Consider the following 18,239-nt stretch of genomic DNA (forward strand, 5'->3'; position numbering starts at 1 on the left):
GCATATTGGTCATGATCAGTCAATAATTAGGTCACTAAATACAACAATAAAAATCCTACTCACATTACAAAGGCAATGTTTTTTCTCCAACATTCATGAAACCCCATTAGACTGTCTGTTTGTTTAGGGTCTGCAACCGTTATATCATCTCCTGTTCTATCAGTGCTACGTTGATAGCTTGTTTTGGCGTGGAGTTTCCTTCTGCTGCATCTTGCAGCAACTTTCGTACTTGTTTATATGACAGATATCAGATCATTATGCTATACTGCAGTAGTGAAAATAGTTGCCTTCAAGTAGGGGGGTTTGTATTTCATGGCAATACTCCATTCACTTGTTAACCTTATCATGTAAATTATTGCATCTACAAACGATTATAACTTTCATTTATGTATTTTTTTTAACGAAGAAAATGCCTTTCATTCAGGGGTATATTTCTACACACACACCACTTCCGTAACTCATACGGGATAATGCATCAATTTCAAATGATTGAAACATTTTACAATACCGGTGATCGATAACATTTTTATGCGTATTCTTTGTTAATATATCAAATTATTTTGAGTATCTAATGCGTTGTCTAATGTTGAACGTAAGTGTTGTTCTTTCGCGTTAATTACCTATTGATGCTCGGCTCTTTTTCAAAGGAATTGAACACACGCGTATATGGATTGTAAGCTTTTTTGTGTGTTTTCTGCATGGTACGATTACGTGTTTATATAAATTCGCTTGGTGGAGATAACTTTTATTCGCATAAATTTTATAACTTCGGATTACAGTAAGGACTACGTGTATGAGTGAGGTTTGGTAAAGTCCCGATTTGTGTTCTTGTCGCTAAACGCTTCAAGGCGGTGTCACACTGGGTTCTTTGTTCGCTTTGTCTTTGTTGCCTATATACTTTACACTGTTGTTGTATTTCTGTTTATATTTTTATGATTTGGAGATATATTCATACACTGCTATATAGGTCTTGGTTCGAGGAAGCTGGGCTCTCTAAACGTCGCATTTCCTTTTAAGCAAGTCACAATGGAGGAAAAAATCATTTGTATCGTTTTCTTTACATCTTGAAATATATTTATGCAAATATCCTTGTCGATGTTATCGTATTAAGGGGTACCACAGTGGCCGACTTGTTAAGCTAATTTTCTTGAACTTCGAAACAAATTCAATCAAAAGCACTTAACTAGTAAATGTTCGCTTTGTCCACAGAAATTATCGTATTCATTAAATATGCCTGCAAGTAGAGTTAATTGACGTTGTTTTAGATTCTTATATTATCGCAAATAGGTCCAGATAACTGATAGTTAATTTTTACATTGTTTGTTAGGTTCAGCTAAAATCATTTCCGTCGCCTTACATCATTGTTTGCACTAGACGTCTTTAAATAATAAATAGGAGTTCATTTCGTTTTCTGTTTTTGGTTTCTAAAATTACTCTGATGTATGCGTATGATGTTTAAGAAATAATATACCAAAAAGTGATTTGTCATTGAATAAAATCATTGTTTGGTGTTGAGATGCGAAGGAATTATATCACGAGGGCGCATCGTAATGACAAACAATGATTATACCCATGAGCAAATCACTGTTTGAGAAATATTATTTCGATTCTAACACGTTATCAAGGATTTTTATGTACGTCCTTGACCATATCCATCAATTATAATTATTTATGTGCCTGATTTATGTTGATTTCTTTCTAGCGCGCCGCCATGCTGTCTAATGCTATATGACGTAATAATTGTGACATCAGAAAAATGAATAATAACACAGTTTTCAGCCTTCTTTGTTTGAAAATAGGAAAACAAATAGGGTCGTGTTAGAATTATGAATTGCAAACAGTTTCTTTTCGTGTTTACAATTCCAGCAACAATGCATACATTCGAAATGCTTTCACTTGACCTTGACCTATATATTGTAGGGAGCTGCTTTCCCGTTGAAAGTGTAAAATATATTAGAAAACAAGGTAAACGAAAAGACAAAAAGAAATCTTTATCTAGCAAGTCATTACTGAAAAGCACCTTAATGCGTTTATACCTTATTTCACACAATGTTAGCTATAATTATAATAGGCCTATTTAAGATTTCTTTCCCGATCGGTTTCCAGAATTTGGTCTGGCGTCGGAGAAATTCAGATAGATCTAGTACACTTGCATTTCACTAATGACAAATGGACCAGAAAATAATCCTAGGATTTATTGTATTCTTTAGTGAAATTGGAAAAAGAAAATAATAACATAGTCGTAAAGGCGTCTACGACTGAGCTACATACTAGCTGCCTTTCTTGGCAGTGAATCAGTTTCGTTTTTACAATACAAACAAATATATTTAAAGCGCAAAATTGAACTAAAGTTAGTAGAAAACAGTTCGTCTGGATTTACCCAAAAGGAAGGCAAAAATTCAAATTTTTGATATTATCCTGCGTTTTAGAAAACTTGTTTTTTTTTCCATTTGAAATTTGAAATTTATGATAGATTATAATGATATGTACCGTTTACCTAATATTTTATGTACTGAAATGAAAAGTTAAGAAAATGTAACCAATTTATCATGAAATTTAATGGTTTGCTTTAGTTCTCAGTTATCATATTTAACCTTTTGCCTGCTGGTGGCAAGTGACTCTGCCTTTGCGACCAGCGCAGACGAAGATCAGATTGCACATCCGTGCAGGCTGATCATGGTCTGCAATGTTCACTATTCAGTCTGTAAATTTTCAATGAACACCTAAAGTCGCGCAATATTACCGCTGCAGAACTCGTGCATATATCCACATACAAAGTTAATAATAACCTATAAGTAAATTTATGTAAAATAAAAAAGATTGGTTATGGAAAACAATCCTAGGAAATGCCCTTAAATGTATAATCAGACAATTTCGTTGATCATTAGTTAAGAAAATTAATGCGCGACTAAACTAAGTAACATGCAGTGCGAAAGTGTCAATAGATTGACAGGCCATGTTGGTCTAAGTCACTGAAATATGTTCGAATAACGGCACCGCCGACTCGATCATGTGTTAGCAGATTATCAACAGCAACATAAGCAGGAGCAGTATGTACCAAAAGAAGATCGTTAAAAAGCTCTTCCAGTTAGAGGTGTAGGGTCAAGCTTTGTCCACAAGATTCTTTTATATTAACAAATATCAATGGATAATCTATAACAGAAATTAAGGCAACTGCTTTAGCTGTCAATAATGAATATATTCCACTATATCTAGCTGAAACATAACAATAATATTAACTAAATTATCAAGAAAGCTGTTGCTGTTTGTCAGGACCTATATAGATAAGTTTTAGGAATTCAGTATTTATATGCTGAACATTGTTAAGTTGCATCTATTGACTTTAATGCAAGCAAATGTATATACATGCCCGTCACAAAGTTTAGTTTCATAGTGATTTGTCTCATATTGTTTCGCATAGCCTTTTGTCAGTTAAACAAGGGTTACAATAAAAAGCGAATGATTTTCACCCTAAAGAAACATGGTTTTGCTTTTATCGATTGTATTAGATGAGCTAATTTGGTACATCATATTTCAAGGGTAAATATTTAATGTGATTTACCGAGAATTAAATAACAGGCCTTTTATGCATGTGACTGACGTATACAATTGATCCAAGCTAGTACATCGATGTGAGTATCATATTATCATAAATAGATAAACATGCATTTACTGTCGAGGAATACCTAATAAAGTTCTTGTGTTACCCCAATATATACCTGTTACGGAAGTGAAACTATACGAAGTAAAAACCAAGTTATTTTAAATTTCAAAATTTTGCATAAATACTATATTTGCTTGAACAAAGAAATTAAAAAATGCGTCAAAATGTTTAGAAAAATCAATTTCCTCAAACATTCCAAAACCTGGTTTCCCGTTCTATGCGCAAATTCCATTTTGCGATCAACATTTAAATGTCAATGGAAAACACAGATTATTGTTCTTGGAGAAAAAGTTTACCGACTGATCTTATGCATTGATAAATATACCTTGTGTATATAAGAACTGCAACAGTCGCAAGCAAAATTAGTTATATTAGGCTTCCTGCCGTTTAACATTTCTCGGTTTGAAGTTCGGATCAATAAATTATATTAAATATTCGTCATTTTTGAATGATTTATCACTCTATCTCAACTAAATACAATCACTAAAACAAAATCGTGTTTCGTTTGCTAAAATTATAATTCTGATTTATCCGACATAGGGGTATGCTAAAAATCATCAGACAAATCGCTATGTAATTAAATTTTGAGACGAACTTGTATATAGATATTCCCGAAAAACGTATTTTGTAAATACATTTTTTTATACATACGGTCGCGCGGGACGAAGAAGTATGGAAAGTTGTTCAAACTATTACCGATTTTTCGTCTTAATTCTTAGTGCCGCAAGTGTACTTTCTTCGTTCCAGTTTACAGGGTTTAAGGCTATCAATGGTTTTCGGATGACGAAAGGTGTGCGGTTAGAACAAGGCACGACACTAAGCAAGTGTTTCCTCCTGTGTGCAAAGAGGGCCGCGTGCACATCTGTCAACTACTACAAACCAACCTCTGTTTGTGAAATCAACAATAATAAAATGAAGATGCCTCCGTGGATGAACTTATACCTTATCCGGACAGCCGGATGGATTGTGTATGAAAAGGTAAGCGCTTTATAAATTGATTTAAACTATTTCGTATCACAAATATTATATTTTGTTGAAAAGAATATGATGAATATATATCTGTATAACTTGGAATCTACAAATACAACTTGATATTTTAAAGTGTTTAATTGGGCGCAACCAATCACTTGTAATCCTCTTAATATTAAAGTTTGTAAGTTACTTGACTGTGCAAATATATTTATCTCGTACGACGAATTTCTAACACACGGAATAGAAACAAAAGATCAAAATATGAAACAAAAAGATCGTTTAAGTATATATAAAAAGGGAAAACTTGTCGAAACTTGCACGCATTTACTCAATGCATTTGCTCCAGAAGAACTGCCAGAGAATCACAAAAAGGCCTCGACGAATATTCTAGGCACCCAGAAGAAAAGATCAAAGACTCGCCGTCTATGTTAGCTTTAAGAACTACCTGCAATTGAGTCAGCATTGAGTAAGTAAAATAGGAAGGCATATCATCCAAAAAAAACACGGTTGAACATCAAACAATGGGTGTGTCTGAAAATAGTGAGATTAGATATTCTTTTACTAAAATTTCCAATTAGTTTCTAAATACAGAAAGTGTACTTTTCCTGAAATGCTATCCAAAGTTTGAAATAGATTTCTTGGAAGACTCTCTATCAAATTTGTTCTTTGTCATTGTTTTGTTAAAATTGGTTTGGTTACTTTTCCCTGCATGTAAATAGTGGTGAAAATACTCCGGTCAGATATTACTTCCCCAATTTTATAATAATTTCAGTCAAATGTTCAAAAGGTGACACTACCAAAATTATTCCTTTCGTTAGAAACATGACCCTTAGACGGCAAGGTTATTTTTACCATTGCATCTATTTATATGACGGAAACAATCTCATAATTTCTAGTAATCTAGTAATTTTCCTTGCTAAAAAGACCAAGGATAGCTATTAGCTATTAAACAAAGTAATTTGGAAAAAAATCACAGATGACATTCAAGCCGAACACAATACCACCATTGACGGTATTTCGTAAAAGTACAATAAATGAAATAAAGCTTTATAAATTGTAATATTTTAACGGTTTTAACCTTGTTTCAACTATTTCTGTTCACTCTCGTCAAGAAAAAATATAAATTTGAACTTCAATGACTCGATTTCGGACCTTTCGAACACCCGGGATCGCTCGAACTTTTCGCCCGGTCCCGACTCTTGAATTTATTCCTTCTTTATTCTATACAGTTCTACCTCGGATCGCTAGAACATCGAAAATTCGAACACTCGAACTCATTTGGTGGTCCCCTGGGCTCAATTACAGTGATAGCCTAATTACACCTGTTCAGTCGAACAATTTGTCGCCAGAATGGCTTGTGTTTACAAAGTATTTTCACACCTCTGCCTGACATTCGCCAAGTTTCCCCTTTCACCGTCGCGTGCGTAATTTTCACACGCTTATGTAATTAGCGTCGATATACGACAAGTGACTTTCGTTCACTGCAATGCTTTGGGCTATATTCATAGTCGTATCTCAGACTCACACTTGACTCAAACTTGGGTAAGTATCACTCAAGTGGACCTCGAGTAGACCTTGCGGGAGTGTGAGTGGAGTTCGAAAGTCATATTCATAAATTCCACTCAATCTTAACTTTCGGAAGGACAGTTCGAGTCATTGTTTCATTGTACACAATGGATTTAGAGGATTGTAACGGTTGATATGACAATAACACCAAGATATGCAAAAGAGCTGATCATTATTTTTGTAGTTGGAAGTTGACATCTTATTGCTCGTCTGTATGTTTATCCTTCCGTCCGTTCGTCTATTTGTTTTATAATACATCCTTCCGTTCATCAGCCAATCGTCTCATCTGCATTAGTAGAATTTAATTTATACTTAGAAATATATAGTTTAATTTTCGCTGAAATTGAAATTTATTTAAACAACTGAATTTTTAACTCTGCCATTAATTGTTTAAATTTCTATTTTTAAAACATTATTGCGCCGTACCATGAGAAAACCAACATAGTGCGTTTGCGACCAGCATGGATCCAGACTAACCTGCGCATCGGCGCAGTCTGGTCATGGTCCATATTGTTCGCTAATAGTTTCTCTAATTGCAATAGGCTTTGAAAGCATGGAGTTGACCAAGATGCAAACGCACTATGTTGGTTTTCTCATGGCGCGGCTCATATCTTTTTATAAGATAAATGTTTCCGTTGTCATTTAAACATTGGGATTTAATAATGATTGGTTCTTCATTTAATTTGACGTGTTTATATTTTTCAGTATGAATTAACCTTGTGAAATGTAAATATTTGTTACTACGACATGTTTTTCTGGGAGTGACTGATGAGCCCCGTTAGGCTAGGTTTCGTAGATGTATATTTGGTTTCCTATATCTATTTCGACCGCTTTTATTAATTAAACATACTTTTAATTTGTTGGGTCTTTTTGCGTTTTCGTCGTCCTCAACACCATATATTAAAAAAAGAACATAATATATTTTTCCAAAATACCTTGCACAAATATGAACTCCGCTTTAACAGGACACTGTTATCTTACCTTCAGATTAATTAAATATTGTAAATTTATCATCTAAACTTACATTATGAGACCTTGAGAAACACTCAAGGACCTCCCTCAACAGTCACTCATTCTTGGGAGTTGACTCGACTGTCACTCACCTTTATGAATACAAATGGAATCTTTCCTGGGTAAAGACGTGGCCGTTAGGCAATTTATTTGAGTGTACTCAATGGGTGGTGTTGGAGTATTGTCTATGAATATAGCCCTTTAATGGGCTTTGATTAACACGAATAAAATGGTTTAAAATAATTGAGCAATGTCTGTATTTTCTCTGCATAAAAACGGGAGATCAGATGTCAACTTTCATACCGCTTTAGCATAGCTGAAGAACTTAGTAAAGGACCCGGAAACGGGGGGATAGCTAAGTCAGCAACTAGAAAGCAAAGAACAAAACGAAAATTAGATCCAAAAACGTTAGAAACAAAATGCATATATAACGCCATCATCGAATATGAAATCAAAGGTTTGCAATTCATGTCTTTCTATTTGATGCTGTCTTCACCAATTTCTTATAACTATATTAGTATTTTATCTGTTTTTTTTTTCTCTTATCTATGTCATGTTTTAAAATAGATTCTAATTTTATAATATTTCAGCTTTCGTCTTTTATCATCATATCATACACACATGTACAATATACTACGATGTAAGTTTTGTAAACACATCGTGTCATCGAATTCCAAAATTCAAAATGGCCGCCATTTGGATGGCTCGAACAACGGAAAACTCGAACTAATTTCCACGGGACGTTCGAGTTCGAGCCAAGTATCTGTGATAATTTCAGTATATTTTGCTGCATGTAAAGTCTTGGAACATGTCTAAAGGTAATCATTTACGGATATTAAATGCTCCTATATACCATATTAACTTGTTTTGCTGACTTTGGAATCTGCTTTTTTTCACCGATAAAGCGCCAATTACAGGCAAAGTAACCTTCTAAAAGCATATGCAATAACTTTATAAAGAAACGTACCGGATAAACTCAAAACATTATATCAAGAGCACAGTTTCTCGGCGGCAGGACATATAGCTGCGTTGTTCAAGCCATAAGCTGCATGTTGAAACTGGTAGGCACAACAATACCCCTTTTGAATCTCGTATCTGCCAATTTTGTTATAACAGAAGTAACACTAGTATTGTTGAATGTGAATATCATGCTTTTTTTCAATGTGAGAAATTTAGTGAGATCCGTAATCAGTATCTTCTTAATTGGTATTCATCTGACAGAAGTATACAAAGTTTTTATAACATACTTAGCTCTGATAATGAAAAGGTGTTATATCAAACAGCACTGTATCTTGAGAAGCTTTTAAATAATGTTTGATCAGTTAATTATGATATTCAGCAGCCTAGAGAACTATTATGTTAAGATATGTTTGCTAGTCGACTGTGTGCTGAATTTATGAATATGTGTCTCAACTTAATCAGTGTATATGTATACATTTTGTGGGATCACAACTATCTGATTGAACCACTTACTATATATTATGTAGTGTATTTTGGGCCGGAGGCCTTTGTTACATTTAATAAACTTTTGACTTGACTTGACTTGACTTGTTGACTACCCGTCGTGATTTGACCGTTATTTTTCCTATTTAATATTCTTTACATATATTTTAATGCTTCTTTAAACTATTCAGAATTTGCCTCATTTTCATGTATAAAAAACGGCTGAGTACCAGTGATCAAGATCGTTCAAATACTAAAGTAATTTATAACACTGAATGATGATAAGTCATTACAGATAAACATCGTTTGTTCCTATAATGCATAAATTTATATTTATTTTGCATAGGTATGTTGTTACTTAGTATATTTCTGCTTTTCATTTTTTAGATATACATATACACATGTAACGTGTGTGAAATAGGCGTAAAAAATTGTTTGTTTCCGGTATCCCGACCTACCCTAAATTTTTGGCTCGAGTCTAAATGTTTTTATGGCCTTGAAGAGTTTTTTTTTATAACTTTTTAACAAAAAGTTGCGAAACTGCACTCAGTTTTATTCTTTAAATAGGCCAGTAATGTTAGAAATCAAATTACTGATGCATTAAAGACACTGATTCTGGTATGCCTGGTATGTGGCCTATGGAGATGATAAGGTCTGCGTATTGGCGATAAGGGCCAATACACAAGTCTGGACCATTGATAGACTTGCTTCTGTTTATCATAATAAGCTACTGTATAGCTACTGTGCAGTAAATAAATTGCAGGAGATATTTCTCACCTTTATAGCAAATCAGTTCTCACCTTTATAACGAGTTTAGAAAGTTTGATTGAATTAGGGCTAAATAAAGAAAGTGATAAGATACAACAGTGTTTTTATCATATTTTTAATAAAGTAAGTTTTTTAACAATTACATCTCATTATTGCTGTTTTTTATTATCAAAAATATAAAAAAAAATGCATCCAGGCACATAGCTTTTAGAAGTAATAAATTATTCTGTATTTTGAACAATGATATTTCCTTATTGCTGGATTTTATTATACATAAAAGAAAGTTAACATTATTTAGACAACACAAGAGGAATTAAGCAGTTTTAGTATATAACATCCTTCTGTTTATATACCTTCTTTATGTATTAAAAATGCAACTGAACGTTTCTTTAATTTCTAATAAAATCCAGCAATTATCTTTTTTTTTTTCGTTTTTATTTTGTTACTTTTGATAAAAAGAGCATAATCATTGAATAAACAAACTTGTAATTTCTCTTATTAAGTTTTGAATAATTATTTTATAGTGACAGACAGACAGACAGATACTTTATTCACCCAAGGTATATGATATACAACATGAGGATATGCAATATGTTTTTTTTTTTTTTTTTTTTTTTTTTTTTTTTTTTTAAGCAATGTATTGTTTGTTCCGGTAGCAGTCAACAGAATATAAAATATGAACTATTAAATTAGCAGTATACATAAGTGTCAAGGGGGAACTCATAGAATCGTATCTCATAACTCATTTACATAGGTGCAAATTACTTGTAATTGTGAGAATTGCTTTGCTATAAGAGTTATAATTTAATTGGCCAGGACATTACTTAACATGACTGAGCAATCAAAATTAGTATCTTATCAATTAAAATAATTTTGTGTACATTCTGAAAAAAGACTAAATAAACAACAACAGCATTCCAATTAATAAAATGCAAAACACAGGAAATAACCAATTTACCTGTAGGCAATAAAATTTATGATTCTCTGACAATAATTAGGCTACATGTCAAGTCTACAGGGGTTTTATGGACCCTTATCAGACTGGACCAGACAGGATCTTGTATATTGGGGATTAAAAAGTCTGGTATTTGTGGGTGGGGGGGGGGGGTCACTTATATAGGAGATTTTCTTTGCCTTTAAAGGCATAACCCCCTTATTTGTGTTCATTTTTGACACAAAAATGATTTCCGAAAACTCTCCCTTAATAAAAAAGAACCCCCCCCCACCCCCCCAAAAAAATTTTTTTCCGACGTACCTACTCTAATTTTTTTTTAGCATATTACCGGAAACAAAGAATTTTTTAGGCCTTAAACGCCGTCGTGCTTTTTTTTTACGTTGACATTTGCGTTGATTATTTACATTTCTACTCTGCATGATGAAGTCCGTCACTGTCGTATTAAAAAAACTTTGGTGAAATATCAAGTATGACATTACTTTTTGGGCTGGTTGTTTTTAAATTTTAATTTAGTAGCAGAATCAATTACATTAAAGTTTTTATTTAAGAAAGCCCATCGAAAATAATAAGAATTTAGAATCCTTATACCTACAGACACATAAACACGCAGAGATATTTTCACCATGTCATATTCCAAATATTATCGATCTAACACCATGACCTCTAGTTGTAAAAATCACCAATACATCGCGACAATGCGTGATTGATGTCTGTTCTTAAACATTAAAAAAAAAAAAAAAAAAAAAAAAAAAAAAACAGTTAAAACTCGATATCTTGAACTCATTTAACCGCTCAAAAATCCAGCTGTCTGAAAGAATCTTCAAGTTCCGTATCGATAACATGTGCATAAAATATTATTTTAGGTCGAATTTCGGTTAAGTAGGTTTTTATAATGTTTGTTCCCGGTGTCAACTGCCGACTTTTCGTGAACATGTTTCCTAATTTACTTTAATAAGACATGATGTCATGGTAGAATTTAACATCATATGCTGTCAAAAATTTGCTAAACATATTCTTTAAAGTGGAGCAATAGACGGCTTCATGATCGAACAAGATTCGCTCAATTATTTTTCTATTGCCTTATTATCTTTTATTAAAGACAGAGATTTGTTTTATAAATATTGGCATCAAATATATAAAATAATGAAGCAAAGGTAAATACAACACAGGATCATAGAACAAGTATATCTAATAGTCCGGGTTTTTAACCACTCGGTCACGAAGGCAGTCTAATAAAGTTATATATTAGACATGGCGAATGAAGAGGAGATTGTAAAAGATGTAAAAGCTTAAATGCGGTTAGTCAGCTTAAACAGTGCATCAAGTGAAAAAGGATTTAATGAGACAGAATTCTAACTCCAATATTGAAAAGCTTTGGACGAGTCCAGAGGGACTGTTTTAAACTTTGTTCACTTCATTCAAAAATGATCTTGGGGCAGAAGTAAAACCTACCTACATTTCTTCCACAATATGTAATCTAAAGAGTAAAGACAAAAATTGATGAATTGTACCGTACGTAACTTAATATTTTTAAAGATGTCTAACTCTGCCCCCTTCTGTTTCAGAGGTGAATTCAGTTTGAACAGCAAGAAATTGCTTATCAAATGACATATCAATCTTTTTTTGTACAATAAATCAATAATATGTCTCGAAAAAAGAATTAAAACTAGGAAAAAGGTAAATAAGGGAAAAAGATTTGGTCCCAGTGGGGCTTGAACCTAAGCCCCACCCCCACCCTCGAAAAAATTAAGACAATGTAGGTTTATTGTAGGAACTGAACACTCTTCAAAAAGGAGGTACTGTATTACGGGTCTAATAACTTAAAATTTTACTGAAGACCTTTTAAAATATGATTATCGTATCCTAGTTGCCCAATATACGCAGGTGTATAAATTTGATAAACATAGTTTGCGTAAGAAATCACAAGAATATTAGAACTACTGTATCTTACTTGTCAAATATTTACGTTCACTCACAGGCCTATATATATTTTAGCTGAAATTCATTAGAAATGCTGTAAAACACTTATTACCTCCTTTTACTTATCTTGGTTGCGCAATCGGGATGGACTGGAAATAGCTGAGGTCCAAAGTTACACACTGTTTTAAAACTTGCTTCTTGGTTCTTCCAATATCTATTAAATGCTAAAGTAAATTTATAAATTATATTGAAATAAAAAATAGTCCACTTTTGAATACTTTCATACAAAAGGGGAATAATAATAAACTTTCAAAAAACAAAATAATGAAACAAACATTTCTAATAGGGATCTACCTCTATGAAATTGGTCTTTTTGTTCCTTATAAAAACCCTTAACAGAACATGCTAAAATGAAAAATGTCATATTATTATTATCATTATTATTATACCACATTTATATAGCACTCATTTCATGCACATGCACACGTTCAAAAGTGCTTTACAGAATAGATTGCAAACAATACAAACAAATACGCATACAAAAATAATGCATTCCACATTTAACAAAAATCATGAATGTAAAACATATAGATAAAACAAGACAAACATACATACATATTTAAAAGTATTTAAGTGACCCTAGGATAAAATACTGTTTTACGCTATTTTATGAAGAAGACAAAAACATCAATGTATCGGTCAGTTAACAAAATATTGTACAAAGAAGTGGGTTTTAGCAGGCTTTTGAAAGCAGTGAACGAAAAGCAGCGATTGCCATACATCATGATTTTAGTTTTTGGCATAACCAGTGACAGCGTGTCTTGTGACCGGTTTTGATACACTTCTATCGTATCCCTAATATAGACAGGGGACTGATTGTGTAAAGCCTTACAGGTGTGGGTCAGAACCTTGTACTGCACCCTGTATTTCACTGGCAACCAATGAAGCTCATTCAGAACCAGTGTTATATGATTGCGACGGGGAGTCTTAGTGATGACGCGAGCTGCCGTGTTCTGGACATAATGCAACTTGTAAAGTGTGCTGTTTGGAATACCACTTAACAAGGCATTACAGTAGCCTATAATCGTGAAGTAACCAGGCTGTTGATAAGGGATTTTGTGGCATCACTGGTAAGATACCGTCCGATGTGACCTATTCTGCGTAGTTGTGCATATTCAGTCCGGCACGCAGAGTTGACTTGTTGTTCCATATTCCTGCTGTTGTCAAATACTGCACCAAGATTCCTAACACATTTTGTGGATTTTATCACAGCGTCACCGACTTCCACAAAGACGTCAGTAGTATTGGCGTCTCTTGGGCATCAGGTATGCGCATGCGTGAGAATGTCCATGCGCGCCAGACATTTTTCTATGTTAAGAATGAGCTCACTCTGCTATCTATATCTCGATCCTGAAGTATATAGAGCCGACCTATATACCTATCTAGGGCGTGTTCGCGCACATTGAGGATCAGGTGCTCAGCCATACACGGGGAGATAACACGAAAACAAAATATTACAAGAAAATCAAATAGAATATTAATTATATTTAACCATATAAATTCATCTCAGACCTAAATGAACAAATACATTTCTTTTAAATCAAAACAGATAATATTAAAAAGCAAAGAACGTAACTAATCTAAAACGAAATATTTATCACATTAAAACTAAAACATTAGGCATTGTTTAAGATAAATACATGTTTAAAGAAGCAAGATTTACTGAAGATTCCTTTTTTGTCCATGTTGTTTACCCCTCGGCGTCCACTAAGTAAATGACCATGATTCTGTTTTAAGAAGAGGTCATTCATTAACAATGAACTCATAGTCTAATTTTAGAATGAACTTCCGACGTCGGTGCAACTATTTTTAGGAATGTATGCTCATAGCTATGGCCATTAATCAAACGAGTCTTTGATGATCAATCAGTTAAAGGCCACGTGTTCTCTTCTGCACCTTACCGTCAAATGACAGTCAGTAATCGTAGTCTGAATACTGATCAGAGAATAAGATATTTTGACAGTTTTAACCCTGTACACCATGCTATAATGTACACATATGATGATTTTACATAGCGCGATTTATCGGCGCATTAATATAATTATAGAAATGATTATAATTTCTTTAATAAACCTGATAAAATAGAAATAATTAACTAAATTATTCATACAACGTACCAGTGATGGACCAATTTACCTAATGAATCGAACTCTAGATGGTTGAATATAAATACCATCAGTCAATTAGAATGCAGTATATTGACAAGCGGTAACACTTTTCCAATAAACTCTGTATCGCTTTACTCCGCTCTACATATTTATTGATTTTTTAAAGAGCGCGTTAACGCTTTATGCATAAGTATAGAAATGATTATAGCAAAATGTTATTAATTTCTTTAATTTACCTGATACGAAAATGAAACAGAAATACTATAAATTTAATCGCTCATACAGCATAAACCGTGATATGCACTCTTCCAGATCCTTTAACCGAATGATATTTACCTGTAGAACTCCAGTATAGTATATAACACTTCGCTACCTACAACCAATCAGGAAGCAGAATTTTGACAAGCGATATCACGCACGGAGTTTAACATTTGTCCGCTTACTGAGCGCGTTTTATAATTTCAGTGTATAGCTTTAATCTCTTTCTTCTTTAGAAATACTAACGGAATTAAAAAGCTTGGTTATTGAGTTTATTTATTTCCTCTAACGGTTTACAATATTTTTTAATGTAATAATAGAAAGGAATGTTTACTGCTCTTGAATACATAGATGAATAACTATTGACAAGGCAGTCAATTAAGCACGATGGTTTTGTCTTAACTTACCTATCTGTAAAAAACGTAAAAAACGTAAAGTACAATATTTCTTTATTATGCTTGGAACGACTTTAGCAGTGTTTGGTATCAAATGAAAGGTTTTGACGAGGACTATTGCGTTGTATACAGAATTTGAATGCATGGTCACTCCTGCGTAAAAATTGTAGGCGTTATGGAAGAAGGTGTTACGAGGTACTGTATATACCGACAACACCTTTTCCTCCGCCTCGTCCTCCTCTCCTCCTCTGATAACCTAGGCATGTTGGGTATCTAACCGAATGTCTCGATAAGTACTATAAGGCAATAAACTGATTAGTTCAAAAAATTTATTCCTCAAAGAAAGGCTGGCTTACATGTTAAAACTTGTCAGTCATTTGTTTGGTTCAAAGCTGTTCCAAATTGGAATGTCTATTTTTAACCACCAATCAGAATTAATAGGAATGACCATTGTTACTAAAATACCCCGAATGAAAAGTATATAATAGTGTATTCATCAGACAAAATCATTCAGAAGTCAAATCATGGAAAATAGCTCGGGAGTATTCGAGAATATGATGAATTCCTTCGCTGCTGACATAAAGGAAGTTTGTCCAGTACATCACAAAGTATGGATTTATGAAGCGCATTACAGAAAAGTACATTTTGGGTTTTCGGAAGACATTTGGGTAGAATTATTGACAAGCTATAAAAGAAACAGGACGAATTTTAATGAAGACTTCTCCATCATCCACAGTGGTTATCCGTATACGGACGTGGGGATTAATTTGCCTGGCGGTCATTATTTGGTAGACATAGAGTGTGCTTTATGCGACTTTCTGGAAGCGAAGGGGTGTCTCTATGTTAAGTACAAGGACATAACAAAAACGAGAATAGAGTTCGATATGAATTACTCTACATGGGTATATATGCTCCGACAATACATGAGCAAATATCATCCGGAAATAGAACTCAAGTGGTGCGAACATAGCTTGCAACCAAATTCCTATTGCCCCTGTAACATCAGTACAGAACCCGAAGGACCCGGAAATATCTACATAGATGTACTAACTATGCTCTGTGATCATCATGCAAACAGAAATTGGTAGATAAGAGCATTTTAAAGCGTTGAACTTGTTGCTGAATTGTTTTGATCAATTACACGAAATTTGTATGAAAAACAGGCTAAAGATGCAGTTCTAAATAGTGTAAATGATGGATGTGTTACCATTGGATCTCTGTAGAAAACTATTTTCTGATTGTGTAGAAAGACCGTATATACAGTTATATTACATGTTGGACTATGAGCCGTATAGAATGGCTCTTAGTAAAATAACAACACAAAAATTTCCAACCTATGCATAAAACATTGGTTAAAGCAAAAGTGCACTTTTATATCTTTTAAAGACACTTTGATCGACATTATTCGTTTTCATCAGATGAATTTGAATATTGAGGCGATCAGTGACTGGGTGACTTATATTCCTGAGAACGAGGAAATAGCGCTTTATGTCAACGATGTGATACGAGGTGGTGGCCAAGAATTTCAATACGATTGGTTTCCAGTCCGAGAGAAGAATAATAAACATGATTTTATTTTACTACGAAATCTGTAGATATCATTGATGCAGTTCTTTATTTAGAATTGCGAGAGACTCTTATTAAAAAGCATAATATCGATTTGTGAAACGATGTTGAATGAATAAAATACAATAAACAAATATGTTGTTTTATTTGTATACACCACCACGGCTACCAACGCTTCATCTTTTCCGTCAACTCAAATTCGAATGTATAGGTTATAAATAACAAAGACATATTGTTCTTTCAATCTTTTATTGCCAAAGCTTGTATCACTTATACAGACTACATGTATCAATTAAAATAAGACACAATAAAGTCATCATTCAATTTCTTGCGATACACATCAAACGGTTTTAAAATGTCTTTCATTTTTCGTTCGGAACATCGGTTCATAATGTAATATACGCAATATAGCCCGCATATATTTGAATCTGTATCCTGTATTTGACTGAAGTTCATCCAATAACGCTTTTTTAACGCTTGCTGAAAATGAACTTTGTAGTGCTCTGGTCTATTACCTAGTGAATCGAAAAATTCGTCGGGTCCTCTCTTAGGAAAATAAAAGACCACCCAATGTTTTCCTGATCCTTGGTTCGTGTCTGTATTTGAAATGACGTATTGTCCTTTACGGATTTGAAGTTGATCCGCAGTGCATATTGTCACAGTGTACTCTTTTAACATTTCCTCGAGCTCGTAGTTGTTCATTTTAAAATGTATAGGTGTTCCAATCCATAGTATCTTGGGTCATGCTTTCGCGATATTTCTTACGTCTTGGGCTGTCTAAATCACGACTCAAAGGTGTGTCCACTTTATCCCTATATCGCTTCAGATCACTATGCTTTCGTGACCGTCTTATTTCCGACCCAGCAATATCAACCGCTTGGGCTACGGGTGTCACAAGTTTAACTACTTGGTGATCTTCCCCTTTTTGTTCTTGTTTCATTGCTTCCCTTTTTCGCTCCTCTTTTAATTCGGCCATTTTCCTAAGATGAGCACCGCTACCTACAATGTAACGGCCAATATGATCTGGTCTTACGTATCCGTCCCTCAAGTCTTTGAAATGTTGTAACCACTTTTTCGGGTCCGGTTTATCCTGTACCCATTGTTCTTGTTTATAATCGTATACCTCTATGGAACCCATTTTGGCGTGTTGAAAGATAAATCACGCCAATCATTCTTACGTCGTTCATTCTTCATCATCCGATTCCTGATCGTCATCAGCTTCTTTATTATCATCCAACGAACATTCTTCTTTGCTTTCATGATCGGGCCACAACTCAACAAAAAGGTCTTTTCTAAGCGCAATGGATTGTCGAATAGATTCTTTGACAGTCATACCGTGCTGACTTCTTAGTTTCTTAGCCGACTGTAGAATCTGCTGCTGAGTAGGATCGTTTTGTAGCTCATAAAAGTCAATTAGAAATCGGGCATAATTTTGTCTCAATTTCTTTCTTAGTTGAGGCAGCACGTCATTAGCGGTGAAACGGTAAGCTTCTTCAAAAGTGAGCCCTTGTTCCGTATAGATGTTAACTTTAGCTCTAAATTGTTCTTTAATA

The 18,239-nt window shown here is 33.9% G+C and overlaps 1 protein-coding gene across 1 annotated transcript in view; it reads right to left on the reverse strand.

Annotated features, from left to right (window-relative positions):
- LOC128552935 (mitochondrial proton/calcium exchanger protein-like) overlaps window positions 1–17,824 on the reverse strand; it is a gene marked incomplete at its 3' end in the record, with an annotated part of 66,694 nt that extends 48,870 nt beyond the window's left edge. The window contains exons 1-2 of the mRNA XM_053534012.1: window positions 17,594–17,824; window positions 15,133–15,136 (exon numbers count right to left, since the gene is read on the reverse strand). Coding sequence (XP_053389987.1) covers window positions 15,133–15,136; window positions 17,594–17,824 — 235 coding nt within the window. The remainder of the gene's footprint in view (window positions 1–15,132; window positions 15,137–17,593) is intronic.
- Between the last annotated feature and the right edge of the window lie 415 nt (window positions 17,825–18,239).

Source organism: Mercenaria mercenaria, unplaced genomic scaffold (assembly GCF_021730395.1).
Source record: "Mercenaria mercenaria strain notata unplaced genomic scaffold, MADL_Memer_1 contig_3307, whole genome shotgun sequence".
NCBI lineage: Eukaryota > Metazoa > Mollusca > Bivalvia > Venerida > Veneridae > Mercenaria > Mercenaria mercenaria.